At 43.3% G+C, this 20,242-nt stretch overlaps 2 protein-coding genes across 2 annotated transcripts in view; one reads left to right on the top strand and one right to left on the bottom strand.

Moving 5' to 3' along the window:
• The window catches only part of LOC131284639 (uncharacterized), a 44,068-nt gene extending 37,792 nt beyond the window's left edge, over positions 1 to 6,276 (top strand). The window contains exons 12-15 of the mRNA XM_058313503.1: positions 16 to 108; positions 3,581 to 3,758; positions 5,054 to 5,065; positions 5,199 to 6,276. Of these exons, the coding sequence (XP_058169486.1) occupies positions 16 to 108; positions 3,581 to 3,758; positions 5,054 to 5,065; positions 5,199 to 6,276 (1,361 nt within the window). The remainder of the gene's footprint in view (positions 1 to 15; positions 109 to 3,580; positions 3,759 to 5,053; positions 5,066 to 5,198) is intronic.
• A 7,058-nt stretch (positions 6,277 to 13,334) lies between these two features.
• On the bottom strand, positions 13,335 to 16,061 carry LOC131284638 (retinoic acid receptor RXR-beta). Its single transcript, XM_058313502.1, has 5 exons — positions 15,926 to 16,061; positions 15,737 to 15,862; positions 14,008 to 14,209; positions 13,821 to 13,924; positions 13,335 to 13,717 (listed from the first exon to the last, which is right to left on the bottom strand). Exons 1-5 carry the CDS (start codon positions 16,059 to 16,061, stop codon positions 13,335 to 13,337), a joined length of 951 nt encoding a protein of 316 aa, XP_058169485.1.
• Positions 16,062 to 20,242: the final 4,181 nt, after the last annotated feature.

Here is a 20,242-nt window from a genome sequence, read left to right as displayed (position 1 = left end):
ACAACGCCTTCCCAGGTCCCTGCTGTGCCGGCGTCGTTGGCCTAACGATGCCCCGGTACTGTCTCTTCGGCGACACGGTCAACACGGCCTCCCGGATGGAATCAACAGGTATTATCCCGCTGTTTGCATACCCGGGCGTTCGGACACCAAACATGACCGCGCCACGGTTCATTTGCACTCACTCACGTCATCAATCATTCATGGTTCATTCGTTCGGCGAGCTCAAGCGCACCGTCGGTTCCACCCTTCACGTTCACCGCCCCCTCCCCCAGAACCCAAATCGAAACACTCCAATACTCGATTGGCGAGAAAACGCTCGACTTCTCAACCGCAGAACCGAACCCATTTCCAATGCCGCTGGGAAATGTGATTTTCTGGCGGATTGGAACTGTCAGTAGGCATTTTGGACGCCACTCAGCGGGGGCATTTTCCGAAAGTTTTCACCCCAGGCTCCGGGTGTGAAGTGCATCGATTTTCTCCAACCGCGCAAGATTGTTCTGATCCGAAATCCAAACGTGATGAAAAAAGGCGCCCGTCGCAAATCGTTAACAATTTATGCCCATCAAATATGCAAATTTTGGACCTTTCTCTATAGTCCATGACTGTACCTTTTGTGAGCAGTTTGGAAAATGGAATAGAAAACCTTTTTTTTTGTAAAAAATATATATCCGACGGGGTCTTTTTGACTCGTTTCATACCGTTGATTTGCTTTTAGTAAAAAATACATCAAAGTGCAAAATCGAAGCGCTTGAGACATATTTTAACCGTTTGCAATATACAATTCAATTAACAAAAAATTGTTATATAAATTAACAAACTATTTGTTTTATTTTTTATAGAATTAATCCCGATTCTTGTGCCTGCATTGAGTCGCATTATTCGCCCGTATTGCTGCCATTCAATATTGTTGGTGACAGTACGGACTTGTGAGTCCAGACTCGCTTCAACAGCACATTTATAGTGGATTTAGATGGGGGATAAGAAAACTATAAAATGGCAAGCAAAACGGCACCTTTCATTTGTTACGAGCGTTAAAGGTGAAAATAAAGTGTAAGGTTAGCTGCCCTACCGTAAGAGGCTTCTATCAAATGTTTTTATGAAAATTGGTCTATTACTCCAGATGTTACTTTTTGTGGGACAAATATTGACCTAGCTACGTGGACCAAGGGTGTACTTTTTGACAAAAGTTTAAGCAATGTTCAATCAAGTTTTTCAAGGGTTATAATTATACATTTTAAAGGCGTTTGGGGGTCCGCGACAGCCGAGCGGTAGCGCCGGCTAGAAAATCGGCCCATGAGCGCCGGGGCTCACCACCTCGACGGCGTGGGTTCGAACCCCAACCGAGATCGGACCCTCCCCTGTACGAGAGGATTGACTATCCACGTACAACAGGGAAACAAGTCTCGTAAGCCCTTAACGGGCAGGCATGACCAAAAAGCTCGTTACGCCAAGAAGAAGAAGAAAGGCGTTGCACCAAAGAATATAAATGAACACTACAATGTCATTTAAATTAATGTAATTAAATTATAATGAGAATAAATCAGAACATGTATATTAAAATAACATTTGTACTGAAAAAAAATACACAAATTTTAGCGACATTTAATGCAAATACTTAAAACGTTAGCATCTTTTTGTTGAACACCAAATAAAGAGTAGCATTTCTTTTAAATTCAAAAAAAAGTTTTATCACTTTATCAGTTCAATTGATTCCGTAGTGGCCAAAACATTAAACCAACTACGTTTTATTATATGTTAGAACTTCCAGCTTGAACAGCCATATCATGACTGAAAATCAGCGAGAAGGCGTTTAGATTACATCCATTCTAAAAAACATTTACAGCACTGAAAGGTAGGGCCTATTCCAACATTTTAAAGTCCAAACGGAGTAGCATTTGTTCATGTATCCCTCACAACAATTGAAAAACATCCTTAAACGATCGGTTTTATAGGCTATGTCTAAAGTTACGGCCAAGGACCGTAAGACCGCTTTACTGGCCGCCGGAATATTTTTTAAAAGTTTTAAAAAGATGTAACTTTACGATAAAAATTTACTTCACTGAATTAGCTTGATTAACTTTTTTCTTATCGCCGACGAAAATTTGTCTACGTTTTAATGTGAACGTTACGCAAGTCTTTAACTGTACAGAATAGAATATACAGTTTTTATTATGTTTCTAAACTCACGTCTCACGATGATGTTTATTATTTCCCATTTGTTGGATATTATCGTGCTAGGTATAATTATATCGCCGAGTAATCGTACATCAAATACTTAAAACAGACCACAAATCACACAAAATTGTTAACTTTTGGAAGGGGGTAATAACGAGCTAAATAAACTCAAACCTGAACACTGTACTGCATCAATCATCCTCGTTCCACGAGCTGGCACGTTTCATGTCGGTGAAAACTGTCCAAGCTGGTCGCAAAAGACCTGCTGAAAGCTATGAGCCGTCGATGATCGATACTCGGTATTTCCGTCGCTCGACCGGAGCAAGAATCAATTATGTTTCGAACAGGCGTCACTGAACGATTTAGCCTTATCTTATCGGGCAGCCGTGCCTTCGACAATGCCCCGCGCCGGAAATAAGCACAATCAGTCAAAACCGGGGTGCACCGGTACGGCGTGTTCCGATGGCCCAACGAAAATCATATTAATTAGCAAATGTGTTCCGGCCCCTGCGGTGGATTATTACGCAATGCTGTTTACTTTGCAGCGTGTGCGTTATTATCGCCCCTCGTTATCACGACGGGCACGACGGACGATCCGCGTGCATCCTGCGTGGGCCAGATAGGGCGGGTGAAAAGTGAGCCCTTTAACAGGGAGGCACACTGCATCGCCACCGATCGCAACGAAGGACGGCCAATATGGACGTGTGCGGTTTTGCGAACGTCATCCACATCGCCCTCATGCGGACCACCATTTGGCATTCGTGTGCGCAATCATGACGGACGTCATCGCAGTTCACCTGCTTGGTTGGCGAAAAATTGCATAAATCCCACCCATTGAATGCGATGGCACTGGCAGTAACATCGGGCCCGTATCCACACCACGATCACCTCAAGAGGGAACACTCCTTTCATCGAGCGGTTCCATTCCTGCCCAACCAACTTTCTCCATTACAAGTTTTTCCATCATTTCATATAAAGCACCAGGCGCCTCCATCGAACCCCACGGTCACATGCTAAATCTTTCGACTTTTTTTTGTCTCGTTTTTGTTTCGGTGTACGGTCTCCTCTTTGTCTCATCCATGCATTCACCTTCATCGCTCCCAACTGCATGCGAACGGGTAGGAATGATGGCAATTACCGTGTTCCCTCAGTTCTTCAGCCCCTGCTCGGCCCCAGGCCGGGCTGAATGGCGGAGGAAATGAAAACTAACGATGAAAACCAGGGGAGCAAACCGAAAAAAATAAAAAAGCACACACACATATTTCACCCCCATTCATCTATCTAACACCAAATCGTGTGGGATTCGCTTTATATCTCGTTCACTCCCTCTTAATCTTTCCATCTGTTTTTTTTCTCTCTCTATCCTTCTCGCTCACTCCCACGCGCCACCCACACTAACGAACAGGTTCGTCCTGGAGGATTCACATGTCCCAGCAGACGTGCAATTTGCTCGAGAAAGCCGGCGGCTACGTTATCGAGCCCCGGGGACCCATCGAAATCAAGGGCAAAGGCAAAATGCACACCTACTGGCTGCTCGGCAAGAAAGGCTTCGACAAGGCACTGCCACCTCCACCACCGATCGGGTAAGCCCCCGTACTCACCGTACGCTGCACTGCAACTTATCGGTATTCGTTTGCATCTGCAAAAGCAAACAATGATCCATTAGGATGGCATTCGAAGAGGAACCTTTTCAATTACGGTATTTGTAAACTGTGGGGCTTGCATTCTGAATGAATGTTAAGTAACACTCGCCAGGTACCTTAATGCAGCCCAGTTTTCGATGCATACCATTTCCATTCCAGTCGTTGGAAACTTTGGTTGATGCTTGATGTTTGGAATGGGTGCATAAAGAAATTACCTGTTTAGAATGTGTTTTATTTTTTCTTGAAAAGCTAACGATTACATTTCGGCAAACAGAAAACAATCTTTCGAAACATATTCCTACACGCATTGGTCAACTTATTGTTTTAATAGAGAGTTATCTAAGCTCTTTGAATGTTTTGTTTTATTTTTATAAAAACATAGCGAAACACGAGTAACATAAATAGGCATAACAAAAATCATAAAGCATGGAAGGAAAATGATAAGTGTAACAAATATCAGATAAAAAATTATGTTAATCAGAGGGTTAAGTTACGACACAATTCTTCGGATAAACAAACAAAAACTATGCTAACAGTTAATTGTAAATATCAAAATATGATTTTTAAAATGATAATTAAAACTTGTTCTATAACAATACGTTGGTAATATTAGGTAACTATTTGATGGAGCTGGTCATACCAAATTTACTTAGCCACATCGAAGAAATATCTGTAATTAATTCAACTATAGCATTCACTTCACTTATCACTTTTCATGGTTCATCTGAATTATTGGAATGATTTTTATAGACCTGATTTAATATTTCAAAAGAGTTTCAATTTGCAGTTCGACAGAGTTCCAAAATTTAATCCAATTATAAGCTTCAGAAATCATGCAGCCAAAATTCTTCCACCGCTCTCTGAAAACTAATGCATTGAAATAAATCAATTTCCCCCTTGCCCGAGCGACTGGCCGAGCAGAGATTAATTAAATACATAAACCCAGCGTCTGAGTGCGATTCGCTCCGGCAGGTTTCGGAAAAGGTCGAGGACAGAGCAAACAGAAACTTTTCGGGGTCACACACTTTAAGTTCGCAGCGTGTCCATTGTGGCTCTCGAATATCCAACACCTGAAACGGCCACCCTTCCGCCACTCTACCTTGCCGGTTGGTTCTAACAAACATTCTACTGCTCGCTTTTCTATCTCCCTAAATCACCCTCGAACAACGTAACTCTAATGACCAACTCGGGACTCGTTTGCATCACCTCCACGTCGCTCTCCGCGCGGCCACCAGGGAATCGCACGGGTAAGTTTTCCCAACTAATCTACACGCTTAGGGGGCGGTACAAAAGGGGAAAGGCAGGAAGGGAGGGAAGTTATACGAATGTTTAATCCGAATCCAAACCTTTTCGGGTCCCTTTCTCTCCGCGTTTAACCAGCCTCGACGTGGCGATCCTGAAGAACTCGCTCTTCCAGTCGCAGCAGAACCATGCCAAGGTGAACGGTCAGAGTAACACCTGCTCGACGGCGAACCACTCGTCCAGCCACTCGCCCTCCGTCGCCGGCGAAACGATCGATGTGAAGGTGGAGATAACCCCGCCCGTGCCACCGGCGTCCGGTGATGGGGGAGGCCATTCGGGTCCGGGGCACGATGCGGCCGTCCTCTCGACATCGTTCTCCATCGACTCGAGCTCGAGCAATAACACGTTCACGCTGAACCTGGGCGACTTTGGACCGTCGAAGACGACCCCCCTGCCCAGCCCCGGGCAGCGCAAACTCTCGGAGGTCATTGCCGACGGGTCGTCGTTCCTGGCCGCCACACACCCCGGCTTCGATCGGCTTCAGCCCTCGCCCACCACGACCGCCAACTCGACGCGTCTATTCAAGCGCATCGAGGAGCTGATCGATCTCAGCTCGCCGTACAACTACTACAAGTGTCTCAGCCCGAGCGAGAACAACCTGGCCCAGTGCACGGAGGCGCGCTACGGCAGCTACCAGCTGCGCTCGGACAGCTGCTCCAGCAAGCCCGGCTCGACGCGCTTCCTCCGTCGCCAGTTCAGCCTCGACAAGGACGACGTGGCGCCCGCGGGAGTTGGAACCGGCACTGCGCTCACTTCCGGCGCGAGTCAGAACCGTGCCACCCTCGACACCATCTCCTCGATATCGGTCGACCGCGAGCAGCTCGCCCGCATGGGCACGCTCACCTCCATCCCGTCGATCAGCTCGACCACGTCGACGTCGCTGGGGACGGCGGGTGGGAAGCCGCGGTGCCTCGGCGGCATGCACCGCCAGCAGTCGGCCAGCGTCGCCCAGGACCTGGAGAAGATCGAGGAGATCCCGCTCTCGCCGCAGTCCTTCGCCGTGCTCAACCACACCACCGGAAGCAGCAGCACCTCGAGCCTGCAGTCGGAGATCAACGAGCGGGGGCGAGCGTTCCGCAACGGGACGGCGCTGGCGGAGCGGGCCCACAACGGCAAGGAACTGCGGCTCAGCGTCGAGGCGCTCGGCCTTCGGTGAGTACACCAGACCAGCTCCGTGTCGCTGCTCTGAGAACCCGGAACCTCACGACACCGGGTGCGAACCAGCGAACGTATCAGCTTTCGCCTGGTCCAAATCTGTGTCAAACAGCGTGTACGCCAACAACAGAAGACTTACGCAAACAAACGCAGCGAATCCGGAGGGAAGCAGCACCAGAGGCAGTACGTCAAGACTCGGCGGTGGATATTATTTACACCCGGCAACGTGACAGCGCACGTGTTCGGGTATGTTTTTCCATTTCATCTGCCGTCTGCGCCCTCGTAGTCCGTCCCGGGGTGGAAAACTCGCGGGACAACTCGCGCGGCATCGTAAACATTCGTCTACATCAACAACAAGCCATCCAGCGGCAAAGCGAAGGTTATATAGTGTTTATTTTCCCATGGGCGCACAAGAAAAACCAACCGCCCTGGCCGCGGGTTCGGTGGAGGTTGGGAGTTTCGCGAAGACCCATACCGGCGTTGAGAGACTTTTCCGGCAATTAGGCTGGCTCTGGAGGAGGGAGAGGGGGAAACCGGGTGCGGGACGTCCATCATCCACCCGATGAGCGATACAATGATGATAAAAATAAGTTCAAACGGCACTTCAGGCCAAGGCCCGACCGAGCGTGCCCCATTTTGCTTTCCTTTGGCCATGGTTTGCAACAACATTTCAATTCACCGAATTCCTAGACGTTCGCCGATCGCTCAATCAATAGCGGCGCAACATTGACACGCGGGTGTTTTATGCGTCATAAACCGCGTGTACGGCATTGTAAAACCCTTCCGATGCCTTCGCCCGCCAATTGAATTCGCGTTTTCACCGAAGCGTGCGATCTCAGCAACCGGGTTACATCCCGCTCCATCCGTACGTCATTATCGGTTCCTATCGAGCGAGTGAACCTCATCGTTTGCTTTGACCAACGATGAACGACAGAATGGTGATGTAACGTTTCGCAAATCCTCGTTCTAATCCCATCAAAGTCTTTGTTCGAGCGTTATGCGCTCCCATAAATGGGGTGGATGAAAGTGACAGGTTGTGTCACAATGAACGGTTCGCGGATATTACGACAGTATTGTTTCATTTTTTGCGTAAATCTGAACTCAACTACGGAAATCAACGTTAGGAAACAGTAGCACCACCTTTGCTGCTGTTGTGTTAGTCAAAAACCAACTAAAAGCGGTAGACGATGGTAAACCTTATGTTGATTTCGACACGACGGGGTTTTATCCATAATTACCATCATGCTTTTATAGCTTTCTTTCAGCTGTTTATAGCTCTTTAATACTTAGATTTACCCGAAAAGAGGTTTTGATCCGAAACTGTCTTTTGGATTGCTAAACGAGTACCTTATGGTGGTACGGGAGGCCGCGGGGGGGGGGCTTTTTTATTGCTTTCCAAACAACACATTTGGGTAGTTGTGATTTATAAAACAATTGGCTTTAATAAATTTAGATTTAGATTTTAAAATGTATACAGGGTTAAACTTCAATCATTTTACCACTCAAATCCAAATAGTGGTTATTTTGACCGCTATTTTCGAATTTAATATCTCAAAAACGCCTGAAATAAAAAAAAACCTTTCCTAAAATACAAAAATTTAATTTTTTTTCATTCGGCCAGATCCAAGAACCAAGTTGACAACCTCTTTATTGCTTTTTATTTGTTATTTTGAACCGTATTTTTAAGACGGTATAACTTTTCTATTTTTTAAGATTTCCAAATAATGAAACGGCTGCTTTTTAGTATATTTGTTGACTATCTTTTGACGTTATGGCTTTTTTTTTTGCACCTCTTCATCATTACGCTAGTTTGGTGTAAGGCAAAACTGAGCGAATTTAAGTTCTTTTCAACTTTTATATTTACAACATGATAATTAAATATAAAAAATACATGCTTTGCACTACTGATGAAAAGCATTTAGTATCTTTAAAAAAATTAAGTCATATTTTTAAGATTCGAAAAGACGCCATAAATTGACGTAAAAGATCGGAAGTAACGCCAATAATTATAGTGACTTTTAAAATTAAAAAAATCACAAATTTAACACGTTGACTGCCATGTCACCCAAAAGTGGGTGACAGCAAAACTCAGTTCTAAAAAGTTTTTGACCCATCAATAAATGAAAATGCAACATACAAATTATAGTTATATTTTATATAAATTCTTTGGGAGGCTAAGGTTTTATTTAGCCTTCAAAAATCGTTGGTTTAACAAATTTTATGAACAAATTATATTAAAAAGGTTTGTTCTAAAAAAGTGTGTCAAAAACCCTTGGCAGTCAACGTGTTAAAGGTACATTTGTGGCTTTATTTTTGATCTTAAAAATATTACATTATTTTCAATGGATGGCTTAGTAAAAAATGCATGCGCTCCAGTGATCAGGGTTATTTATCACGTTCCTCGAATCTTAACGCTACAAAACAACACCGATTACCTACGCCAAACAATGGTTTGTACAAAAGATTAAAATAATAGCAACCACACTTAAACACCCACACACATCGATTTCCAACAATCATTACTGAGGGCACACATTCTGATGAATCTCGTTTATCGCTTGAGGTACTTAACCGGTAGCAATTTTCGTCCATTTAAAATGAATGAAGTAAGAAAACAAACCTTCACATGTTCACCGTCGAAGATCGGATTACACGGAAAAGAAGATTACCGCGAAACGTACTGGAGCCAAAAATGGAGAGCTCTCATTTTCACATGTGCCGGGGCGTCCCCCGCCCCCGCCCTTGAAGTGGCACTTTTCTTTCAAGAAAAAGACACTATAAAGAGCAATCACCGGCACACCGAAGCAAAGCACAAACACGTGACGCTTATTCACTTTGCAGGTGGCAGATAAACACTAAAGTAGCGCGATATTTACCCCGGGGTTATCTCTCTCTCGACTTCAGCGAAAAGGCGACGCAACATCATCATTTATTAATCCAATTCTCACGCCCCGCGTGTGCTGGCCTTTCCTGTCTGCGGGCGACGATGCCTTGCTCGGGGCGGGACGAGCAAATCTAGTCGACCCATGAAGGATGCGGTTCACTTTTCACACGGGCACCCAAAAACCCTTTCCGGGGGCGCTTGGCAACCTTCGTATCCTTCGGTCGGGGTAATTTAATTTAAACACTACTTATTTATTCACAAAAGTCGACAAACAATTTCCCGGACCGATTCGCTCCCTCGTCCGTCAGACAGAGCGGTTCTTGAGAGATTTTTCTCCGTCGAATAGAAACACCGGGCGCTAAGCCGGATATGTTGCGCGAACTCGCTGTCTCCGCCGGTCCCGTCTGACGAGAAGAACGAAGAATTCCGAACCCCGTTCTGCAGGTACGGACGGGTGTAGAATTAATTAGTCTCTAACTATTTTCATGGCCACTTGTGCTAAAACCGGGCCCTCCCTCCGCGTCATCCGTCCGCGAGCGTCCTCACAGGCATGCGGTCCTGATGGCATGTGCTAATCGGTGTTACCATCGGGGGCTTGGCTTGGTTGCTCTACGGGGGCCTTTCGCTTTCGGACTGTGTTTTCACGTGGCCATCGGTTTGCTTGCAGCATTTACGATCTATAAATCGTGACCTTCCCCGTGGGATCTTTCCCGACGCCGGTTGATGAGTTCCGCCGCAAGCATTGGCCGACTGTTTCGCCGAGCGGGTAAACGATGTTACGATAAAAACAAAAACCCCCGGAGATGCCGATTAACGTCAGACATTAGTCACACTTGCTGGCCGGTCGGAAAGGGAATCCGGCCGGTGTTCGGCAATCGGAAAATCGGTCATTAACACGGGACTGGAGCTGGATGACACACGGTTTGGGGCCATACCATTTTTGGTGATAAAAGTCTGCCAATGGTCGACACATTATTTTATCTTTCGGCACACGAAACTGTCCCAGTTAAGTGTCATATCTCTCATCGAAATATGTTTTATGGGTAATGAATATAACATTGGCAACAAATCTAAACGGGGGCCACATAAAAAACGGGATCCATACTTAAGGAAAACAATGTGTTTCAATATCATGGTCATTGGAATGTCATTTATCGGATATTTAACATCACATTCTGCGATCCATGAGGAAGATGTAACCAACATTTAAAACATGTTGCTGGGTTTATGTTTTTCCAACTCGATTCATTTTTCATTAGTTTGTCCCATATTGCCTCCAAAAAGAAGTGGGCCGTTTTTTACTCCCCTGCCTCTACTTTCCGTCGTACGTCCGCCGAAACTCCCAACGGGTCAATAATCGTATGCATTTACGGTAACGATACGATAGGCATTTACGGTTCGTTGTCAGCCACATACACATGAGGAAAAACCCCGGTAGAACAGACTAACGTGACTTCGAAACGAAGCGGGCACGGTTCGCTCCGCCATCCGTGTACTGTACATTTACAGCAATCGTTACGAAATTGAAAATAACTATTAACAGAAAAATGTACCCGAGCTTTGGTAGGGGGCGCCCATTTCCCTCTTATTCTTTCCGCTTTCCCTAGGACCTTTGGCAGAGACTGTATCTTGTTTCTCCCCCATGCAAACCGTGTTGTGTAAATAAAAGTGTAATTAATCGATGTGTCTGTCGCTGTGTACGTGTCTTAGATGCCAACCCGAAGGCAAATGATCAAATTCAATGAGCTATAAGATTTAAAAGATTGTCCCGAGGCCGACGAATGAAAAGAAGAATAATAAAGTCATTATCGGAAAACAATATCGTACTTACTTTAAGGAAAAAAAGCGCTCTGTACTTTTTTTTACCAGTGAAAAATATATTTTTTTAAACAACCCTGTGTAGCAAATCAGAAAACAGCAAGAAGGTGATTATCAGAAATGATACGAGCTGAGATAAGTTGGGAAAAATTGATGGACGGTACTTGCTCCTTTAAATCAGAAAATATATAGAAAATTCCTACGAGAAGCTGGTGCCAAGGCGACAGCCTTTGAATGTACTATATCGATAAAGTTTAAGCTAACGAAAATGTCACACAAATAAAAGAACGAAATCAGAGATGAGACGAGAAAAGTAAACCATCGCTGACAGATTGACAGAGCCATAATCCTCTGCAAACCGTGCTCGTCCCGTACGGTATATTCGTGTGTTTAAGCTGTGTTACTTTCTAGATTTGTATGTTGTGTACAGCACCTTGCTCGTTCCGTGCACGTAGACGATATCCCTTCCGCAAGCAGAAGATGTGCGCCCCGGAGTGAAGTCAAATAAACATCACCAGCGTAGCTTAGGCACGATCGTGTAAGCGAGGAGGTAGCATAGCGCACAGTGTTTAGATACGAAACACCGCAAGTCAACCTGAGTCTGAATGTGTCTTTCTAGGAAACCTAGTGTAACACATACTTACACATACACACACGTACACGAGACGAAAAAAAACTCCAACTCAAAGGCAGATTGCACCACGTTTCTCGCCTGCTAAACTGAGAGTCATGGTCGTAAGCTGTGGTCCTATGCTGACTATTGTTTTTCATGCAAAATCTAGCAGAAATATGTGTGTTTACAGCGAAGCCCTCCCCTTTAACAATGTTCTGGGGCGGTGGTCTGGGTCCGAGGCAACATGTTAAGATGTTAAGTTTGTTCCACCGTTCGTGCACTGTTTTCTGTTTACACAGCCGTTGAGCGGATTTTGCGGAGTAAAAACCGCCACTCGTTGTTGTGTTTTATTTTTCTATCTCTCTGTGGAGACGAACCTTTGAACCGAGCTGATGGGAGCTGAATATGGGAGCCGGGGATGAAATGCAAAAAAAGTGCAAACAAAAAAGTCTAGATATATCTATTTTCCATCGCACGATATTTTGACCGGAGGAGTCCGTCTTCTTCCTTCCTGTTCAATGTACAGCTGAATCTCGAAGAGAAACAAATTTATATCATCTTGTGCTGTGTAGTCGTCGAAACGGGGGGCAGAGTTTAGCATAGCATTTACCGGCGTCAACTGCATTAAAACCGGATAGATAGAGGGAGAACGTTAGGCGAACCGAGAGGTTCGACGATTCCGCCACTTCGGTCGATGCGGAAGGTGAGGTACACGCCACTGTTTGTATGGATGTTAGAGATTATTTTATATTTTCCAATAGTCGAGAATATTATTGGATGAAAATAAAGAAAACAACAAACGTATAAGTAGTTTAAAAAAAATCTCCCGTTGTGTTATTCTTGTGTTCCAACTAATTTTGTATTGCAAAGAAATTTATCATTTTGATCATATCCTTTGACCATCTATGTGAGAATATGAAAAACGAAAGAAATTATATAACGCAGGTTTTAAATTTTCTTATACAATAATTTACTAGTATCTAGTATATTGTGAAAAATGAGATCTTCATATGAAATGCTAGGTTTGAATCTACAATATACCATTTCCATGCATCAATAGTCTACAGTAATGTCCTTAAAGGGAGATCAAATATGGCATCCAATTTAAAAAATTAAAATGTTTAACATGTAATGAGCAGCGGGATCTGATTAGAACCAAGGAAAAATAAACAAGAAATTTTAAACGCATATAAGGATTTGGCTTAAAGAATAAAACTTCTAATTAACTAGGAATTACTAAAACTAGTTTTGCTAGTAGTAATTTTGTTTAGGCTGATATATCTTTGTATAATTTCTATTTTTTTATGTTTTCTTTTGTAATGTTATTTTACTTAAATTTATCTTCCATTAAACTTTCTTTACTCAAGAAATACATTTTGTAAAATTTACATCCGCACATTTCGGTCGTTTGCGTGATTTGAAAACTAATCTCACTAAACGAATACATAATCTGGTTTTCCAGTTCCTCTCTCATAATTATTTTCCTCCATTTGTGTGGTCCAGTTAAATTTCATTAAATAGATTACGGGCAACCTTTACGCAAACCACCCTTTTAGCTCCGGTTCGGCTGCAAACGCTGCACTTTTCTTTCCTGTGTTGACCCAAATTTGCATTTTCCCACGTGGAAAACAGAATGCCAGCCCCTGGAAAACTGGCCGCTGGGGCAACATTTCGTGTAAATAATTAGATTCCTGCTGCAAACGGTTCGCAAACAAGGCAACGGGAAGCATTTAAGACACTCGCCCTACAGCTTCGCCAGGATGGTCTCCATCGTCAGCCCCTCGTCACTAATTACCTCCCGGAGCATCGCACGGACGGAAAACTCGTTAAAGCGCATTGCCACCGTACGCAGGCCGAGCAACAGTTTCCCCAGGCGCACCGGTGACCTCTCGGAAGTGGTTCCGGCGTGCAGTGCATACGGCTCGAGGCGAGTCGAGTCGGTGCCCGTGCACCGAAACTGGCGCCCCAGGCAGTAGAGTGGGCGTGCTCTCCCACCCCCCTCGGTGGGGGGTGCCCGCTCACTCGTCGTCGCCTCCGAGCGCTGCACACTGTAGTGGCTGAGGGCAGCGAGGGTCCCCTCGGCAAGTTGTTCCAGCTGATTAGCTTCCCGCTCGCTCTGGGCGTACTCTGTTGTCCGGGTTCGTGCGTTGGGGAGGAAAGAAAACGTTTGCATTAGAAACCGGCATGGCCGAGCTAAAAGTGAGCAAACGGGAAGGACCCGCAGACAAACCTTTCCGGCAGAGAATCAGCGTCTCAAGGAGCGATATTTCAATCAGATCCACCCGAAGCGCCCGAATGTCATCCAGCACCGAACGCAGATGGGCATCGCAGCAGCTGGCATGGTGTACGGTGCGGGAAGGAAGCAAACCATCATCAGCGTCGGTGGAAGACGTTTCGAGGCCAGACTCGACACTTACCGATCGACCAGGGCCGATATGTCGATGGACCAGTTGGCCACCCGGAGCAGAAAACACTCGTACCAGACGTGCCTAAGGATTTCGTTCTGCTGCGTCCGGCTGAAGATGGCAAAGTGTTCGTTATGGCGCACCTGCCGGATGCACGCCATCAGCACTTGGGAAAGAATCTGCACCGAGAACCCATCTGGCCGAACGGAAGAGGCTGGTGAGTACAGACCGGTGAGGTCGACCGGGAAACGGTGCGATTCTGTTTGATTAGCATTATTTGCCACCGAAGCAGAAGCGTTCGGCTCGAAGTAGCAGGGCATGCAGCAGGGCACGCTCAACCGAGTGGAAGAAAATTGACGTTTTTCGTGCCGATGCCGGGAGCATTGCACACTCCATTCGTCGCTAGGATTCGCAGAACCGGTTGGCCTATCTTTCGACCGAGTGGAGATTGATTGGCAAACAGGTCGCTGGAGCGAGTTCATCGAATCGAATCGTTGTAATGTATTCCCTTTGCCCCGTACCCTCGCACCTGGTGCTAATTTCCGTACCCAGTGTCCGGGCTGCTCGGAAAATCAACCAGATGGACGACGATGTCGATAGGCATCCAGTTAGCAATAACTCAATCACTTTGGACTATCATAGAATGTTGGTATAGGGATAGAGTGAAGCGATCATTACACAACACACTACGGATTGCTATTATGACCGGATGCCAATGGCAGAATGCATACCAACTAGGTTGATGAACGACAGCAGAACATCGGGCACAGCTGGTCATTATCTTAAATTATACTATCGGTCTTCATTGAATACTAGTTCTGATATACCTTTTTTGTCTTCACTGATGACTGAAATGCGCATATATTCTTATCCCTCCATTGTTCGATTCATAACCTGTAGACTTTGCTTACACCGTTAAGATACAGGTTTTCACGGATTGTTAGATGTGTTGGAACTTTGAATCTCAACTCCCTGCTTTATTTTTCAACATGTTGTATTTGACAAACATTTTTTTTGGACCCTTAACATTACCAATGCATGATGGATAATGTATACGATAAAATTGCTTTTGCTTAAAAAAACCGCCATTTTCACAAATGCACAGTGAGTCAAGAACAGAACAACTAAGACTTTAAATTTATTTGGCCTTACGGAATACATAAAATTGAAAAAAATATTCCATGAAAAAGTCCAGGGCACACTACACGGATAACATAAATTTCAAAAGATCTTTGTTGACACTATCAAAACCAATCAAGACCTAACCAAACGATCTATTAAAAAGATGGGATTGAAAATAGATTTAGACACATGTAATATTATAATTCTTATGTGTTATTAAAGTAAATTGTTTAAAATAAATAAACTAAATCAGTTGTTTTATTTATATGCAGATCTAAACACTAAAAAGCAGAATTTCCCTGCAACTTGCCCTAACTTTAGTCATCATTTAAATGCAACAAATTAATTCTAATCCAGGTTCAACTGGATTCTAAAAACGCCTTTTTTAAACCCAAGCATTTAAAATCGAAGGCAAAATTCATTTTATAAACTGACACGTACTTAATAGACCGACGCCATTTTGGCATCAACCGCAAAACAAAAACAGAAAAAACCACACACGCAACATCTCAATGGCTTTGAGCCAAATTACCCGTGTGTCCGCTGGTTGGCAGTTTTTGCACGCGATCCACGCCGCACTTTCTTGGCAGCACTACTTTGCGGGTCACCATTTTCCGACTCTTGCGGGGACCCCGCTCCTGCTGTACCGCCGTCGCATTCATGCCCACCAGGATGCACTTGTGCAGGCGACAGTACGGACACCAGTTGCGCCTAGCCTTATCCACCGAGCAGCAACCTTGGCCAGCTGCAACCGACAAAGCCGAATCAAACCTTTTCCAACAACTTCGCGATCGACGCGATCACCTACAGATGCACGTGTAGACGGCCCGTTTGCGGATACTCCGTTTGAAAAAGCACGAACATCCGTCACAGCACACCGTGCCGTAGTGTTTGCCGGAGCTGCGATCGCCACACACACGACACACGAGCACCGCCGAGGACATTTGTCCTGCGTCCGGATGCCAAAGTTACACTACCGCCCAGCGGTGCCGGCGGTCGACGCTTTTATATCGGATCAGACCGGGACCATTCCACAGGTGTGACCAAGACCAAAACCTCGCGGAACCGCAACACGGGACATCATTTATTCAACACTGTTTGCTTTCCCATCGACTCGTCGCACTCCGATTAATCTGATCCACCCGATTCCCGTTTTCCCCTATCAAGGAAGAAGTTATAACTTAAGGTATACCTTGCCTAAACCTGCCACGTTCTCAAGACCAACATAACCCTATTCCGTCGACCGTGGTGCTTATCCTTGTCAAATCGGAGAAGTTTACTCACTACTTGCACATGCCAATCCGGAAGAGGGTCACCGCACATAATTCGCTCGGTTGCCAGGTCGGTGATTAAGCGCGAAGTCATGCCGAAGTGGAGTGACGGGGAGGGGCACACACTAGCCCGGTACATCCGGTCACGGAAACAACAGTGGTTTCCAGTGCCTGGAAATATCGCCGCGTGTAACGATTTGACCAACGACAATTACATGCCAAACACTTGTTAGCATTTCCTGTCAAGATTCCAGAGCCTCTTTCACGCGAAGGGTATAGGGAAGGTTTTATGCGTTGCTTTGGTAGTCGTCGAAAATGTCATATTAAATACCATTTGTCTATTACAGAATTCATAATTTTTCTGGAATTTAAATTGGTTTTTAGTAAGGCATTAAATAAAATAATTTCATCAACAAGCAATACAGTAAACTAATATCTAACAAAGTGGTAAACATTCAACAAGATATTTTTTGTATGGACACTTTAACGACCCCCTTAAGCAATCAAAACCACTGCAATCACCACATTACATCGTTTTCGTCGCGAGGACGAGTGACAATCAATTGGCATCGGTCTTTGATCGAAGCGCGTAAAATAACTATCGGTTGATCGGGCACCCAGACCACCGTTCGCTCGATTCACCCCTGACAGGACATGCGGTCTTTCTTGTCTTGCCATAGTGGAGAAATATTTCCAGCGAAGCTGGTGTGATTACACGAGGGTGAAGAATCAACACGTCACGCTCGTCCTGCGACGACGACGACGACGACGACGACGACGTTGTTATCGTTGAAAGGTTGACATGTCGATGCGGGAAAGCGTCCTCAGGGCGACCGTGATTGGGATGCATATTCACTGAATGTAAATATCCACCATAAATAATGCCACGGAGGAAGCCCGTTTCAATCGATTGAAAGAAAGAAACGTGCAGTAAATAAAGCCACCACGTTCAATTCCGGTGGTTGTTTCGCTTTATCGGCCACGAGTGTTTTTTTATGTCGAGAAAGGGTAAACATCATAGTATAATTTGAAACAAATGAACTAAATCACACGGAAACAAAAATATAGTTGTAAATTCATTAAATTAGAAAATGAGCACCATGATATAAAACAAAAACATAATAGATGTTGTACAGCCTGCATGGTAACTATTGTATCGTTGTAATTGGAACAATAACGATATGACGACACATCTCAATTCATCTTTTTGTTCTAGTTTTATTACCAAATACGCTTAATAAATTGAACCGCCCTTAACAAGGAGAAACGCAAGTTAGTATTCGTACTCATAAATAATTGAAGAACTGCTAGTGTTTTCTTTTTCAGGCACCAATTTATTCCATTGACGTATTAATGGAATATGAAAATAGAAAGAACAGTAAGTACGTTTCATTTAATTTGTCAATTATTTTGTCCTTACAATATAATATGCACAATACGATAGGTGACTAGACTTTATTCCTTTATTTATGAGCTTTAAAATGTGTATTGACACATACAGACAGCTAGAAAATTATACAGACAGTTGTTACCGGATTTAGTACTTCAAGTTTGATTCAAAAATATTCTAAATAATTTATCAACATTCTTAAATGCACGAAAAGTAACAAATTGTAATGGGGTCAGTCTTACGAAAATGGGTAAAATTACTGACCATCTATCAGTCACAGTAACTCTCTTCGGAATGAGGCCTAGACCTACTTTGGGATATTCGACACTTTAAAAAAAAAACAAATTAATGCTAAAAACCAAAACAAAATAATGAAAGGACAGCCGGGTATACAATCGGAGTCGAAGGATAAATGAAAAAACATGTTTTATAATAAATCAATTGCAAACAAGCATGTATTTGCATCAAAACAACAAGGGTTCGGAATATATCAAGCATAGAACTAAAAGAATGCGTTAAAAAACTTACACAGTTTTGTCTATCTGATTGCTTGCATTGCTTGATAATGCATGTTTGATATAGGGTAACTGTACCAATAGTGGTGCACTTAGTACTGTAAATACCAAATAGGTGTAATTTATGAGTGTTAAGAACACAATATTCTACATATTTGAATCAATTATGATCGAAACATAACTTTTCTCCTGAAAAACATCTATGTTTGCCGTAAACCGTACAAAATACACGAAAAAAAGCGTATTTTTCTTCCTAGTTGGTTGCTCCTATTATGGTGGTATGGTTCCTATAGTTGTGCTATCGTGTTCCTATAGTGGTGGTAGTACGAAAAACTTGAATATATTTTGACTATAACCTATTTTTGAAGCATATTTCGAAAAGAATGGTAAAATACTCCTTGACCAATGCGTTGTCATTGAAAAGACTGTATTGTTTTACCGACATATGTCCAATTTTAATTAATAAAAAATGCTCTGAATATTACAGCTAAAACTATAGTATATGCATTATAGCGTATCCTTCGCTCGCTTTCTTTTTTCTTTCCTCTGCTTCTTTTGCTGAGCCTTCTCTCCAGTTCCGCTTTGTTTATTTTGTAGAAACAGAATAAAATCACTAAATTTACCTGATAATATTGGTCAAAAACCGGAATAAAACTAAAATATACTTGTGAAAAAATCTATGGCTACTATAGGAACAACTTGGGTTTTTGTGCCTATAGTGGCACTATAGTAAAAACTATAAAAATATAATAAAATTAAGCTAAAATGCACTAAGTTCGTATAAATCAATTATATTGGAGTATGTAAGAAGCGAAATCATATGGTTTTAATGATTTTGTAGTGATTTATAGCCTTAAGGAAATCATGATATTCGTTATAGGTTCTTAAGGAATGCAGCATGTTGGGACAACCTGTTTAGAAAATATGAATTTTGGAGCTTATATATTACGGAATAAGATGGTTCATCTTTTTAACACTCCGCAGAAGATCAAAGAACATTTCATAGAAGAACAAATAACTCCATTGTATATATATCGGCGTAGAGCTAGGATTTTATTCCACTACAACCACTATTGGTACTAGCTCCACTATGGGTGCACTTACCCTATCTTGTTAGATGTTCTGAATAAAAATCGTTATTCAGTCTAAAACGAGGTACGAGCTTAAACGATTTTTCTAAGGGGAAATAGAAGAACATTGCTGGTCCATTATATTTATTGAATAAGAGGTGTTAGACAAAACTGATAAAATCAGAGATGAGCTTTCCTAAAAACTTATTGATTCTAGGAAAAAAGAACCTTACATGGGTAACATTGAATTTGTTAAAAAGCATACAAACAAGACGAATATTATTTTTTGTGTTGCATATGGACCCCGTTCATCACTACATCACTAAAATGATACCTACAATCCTAATTATTGAACACCACTTACCAAAAATATTATGAAGGTAAAATTGCAACTGCTTTTCATAATTAAATTAAAATATATTATAAAAAATAGTTTTTTTTATTTTCAAACAGTAAATCAAACAGTGCTTTGCTCTATCGAATTGTGCTTTATTTTTAATACTCCTTTCAGTTATACAATACCTTACAGTACGTCCTCTAGTACAACTCCACGTAGATAAGCTGATTTAAATAAGTGTCTAACCATGTCTTGCTTACTGATATGTCAAACCTTGATTTAATTGCACCGCGGGGGCCGTTCCCTTTCACTACGCTTCTTAAAAAAAAAAACAAAATGCTATATGGTACTTTTTCTTTTCTTACATATTTGCTGTGTTGTTCTAAAAGGAATGCAACATGTGCACGCTTTGCCAGCGCTTCAAGGGACGCCGGCTAGAATGGGTTACGGTAGCGTATGGGAATCTTTTCCTAGCGGTTCGCTCCGTAAACTACTCGTTCCTAGTCTTAAGTTACTACCTATTTCTGCTGGAGTTCACAATA

Source organism: Anopheles ziemanni, chromosome 3 (genome assembly GCF_943734765.1).
Source record: "Anopheles ziemanni chromosome 3, idAnoZiCoDA_A2_x.2, whole genome shotgun sequence".
Taxonomy (NCBI): domain Eukaryota; kingdom Metazoa; phylum Arthropoda; class Insecta; order Diptera; family Culicidae; genus Anopheles; species Anopheles ziemanni.
The sequence above is the reverse complement of the archived record's forward strand: the minus strand, read 5'-3'. Positions and strand labels throughout refer to the sequence as shown.

What these genes read in the sequence shown, in the direction of transcription:
- LOC131284638 (XM_058313502.1), bottom strand. Translation starts at nt 16,061, where the DNA reads ATGTCCTCGGCGGTGCTCGTGTGTCGTGTGTGTGGCGATCGCAGCTCC. An exon ending in ATATCGGCCCTGGTCGATCG is followed by an intron (nt 13,925 to 14,007) that starts GTAAGTGTCGAG and finishes ACACCATGCCAG; the next exon opens with CTGCTGCGATGCCCATCTGC. An exon ending in GCTGATTCTCTGCCGGAAAG is followed by an intron (nt 13,718 to 13,820) that starts GTTTGTCTGCGG and finishes CCCGGACAACAG; the next exon opens with AGTACGCCCAGAGCGAGCGG.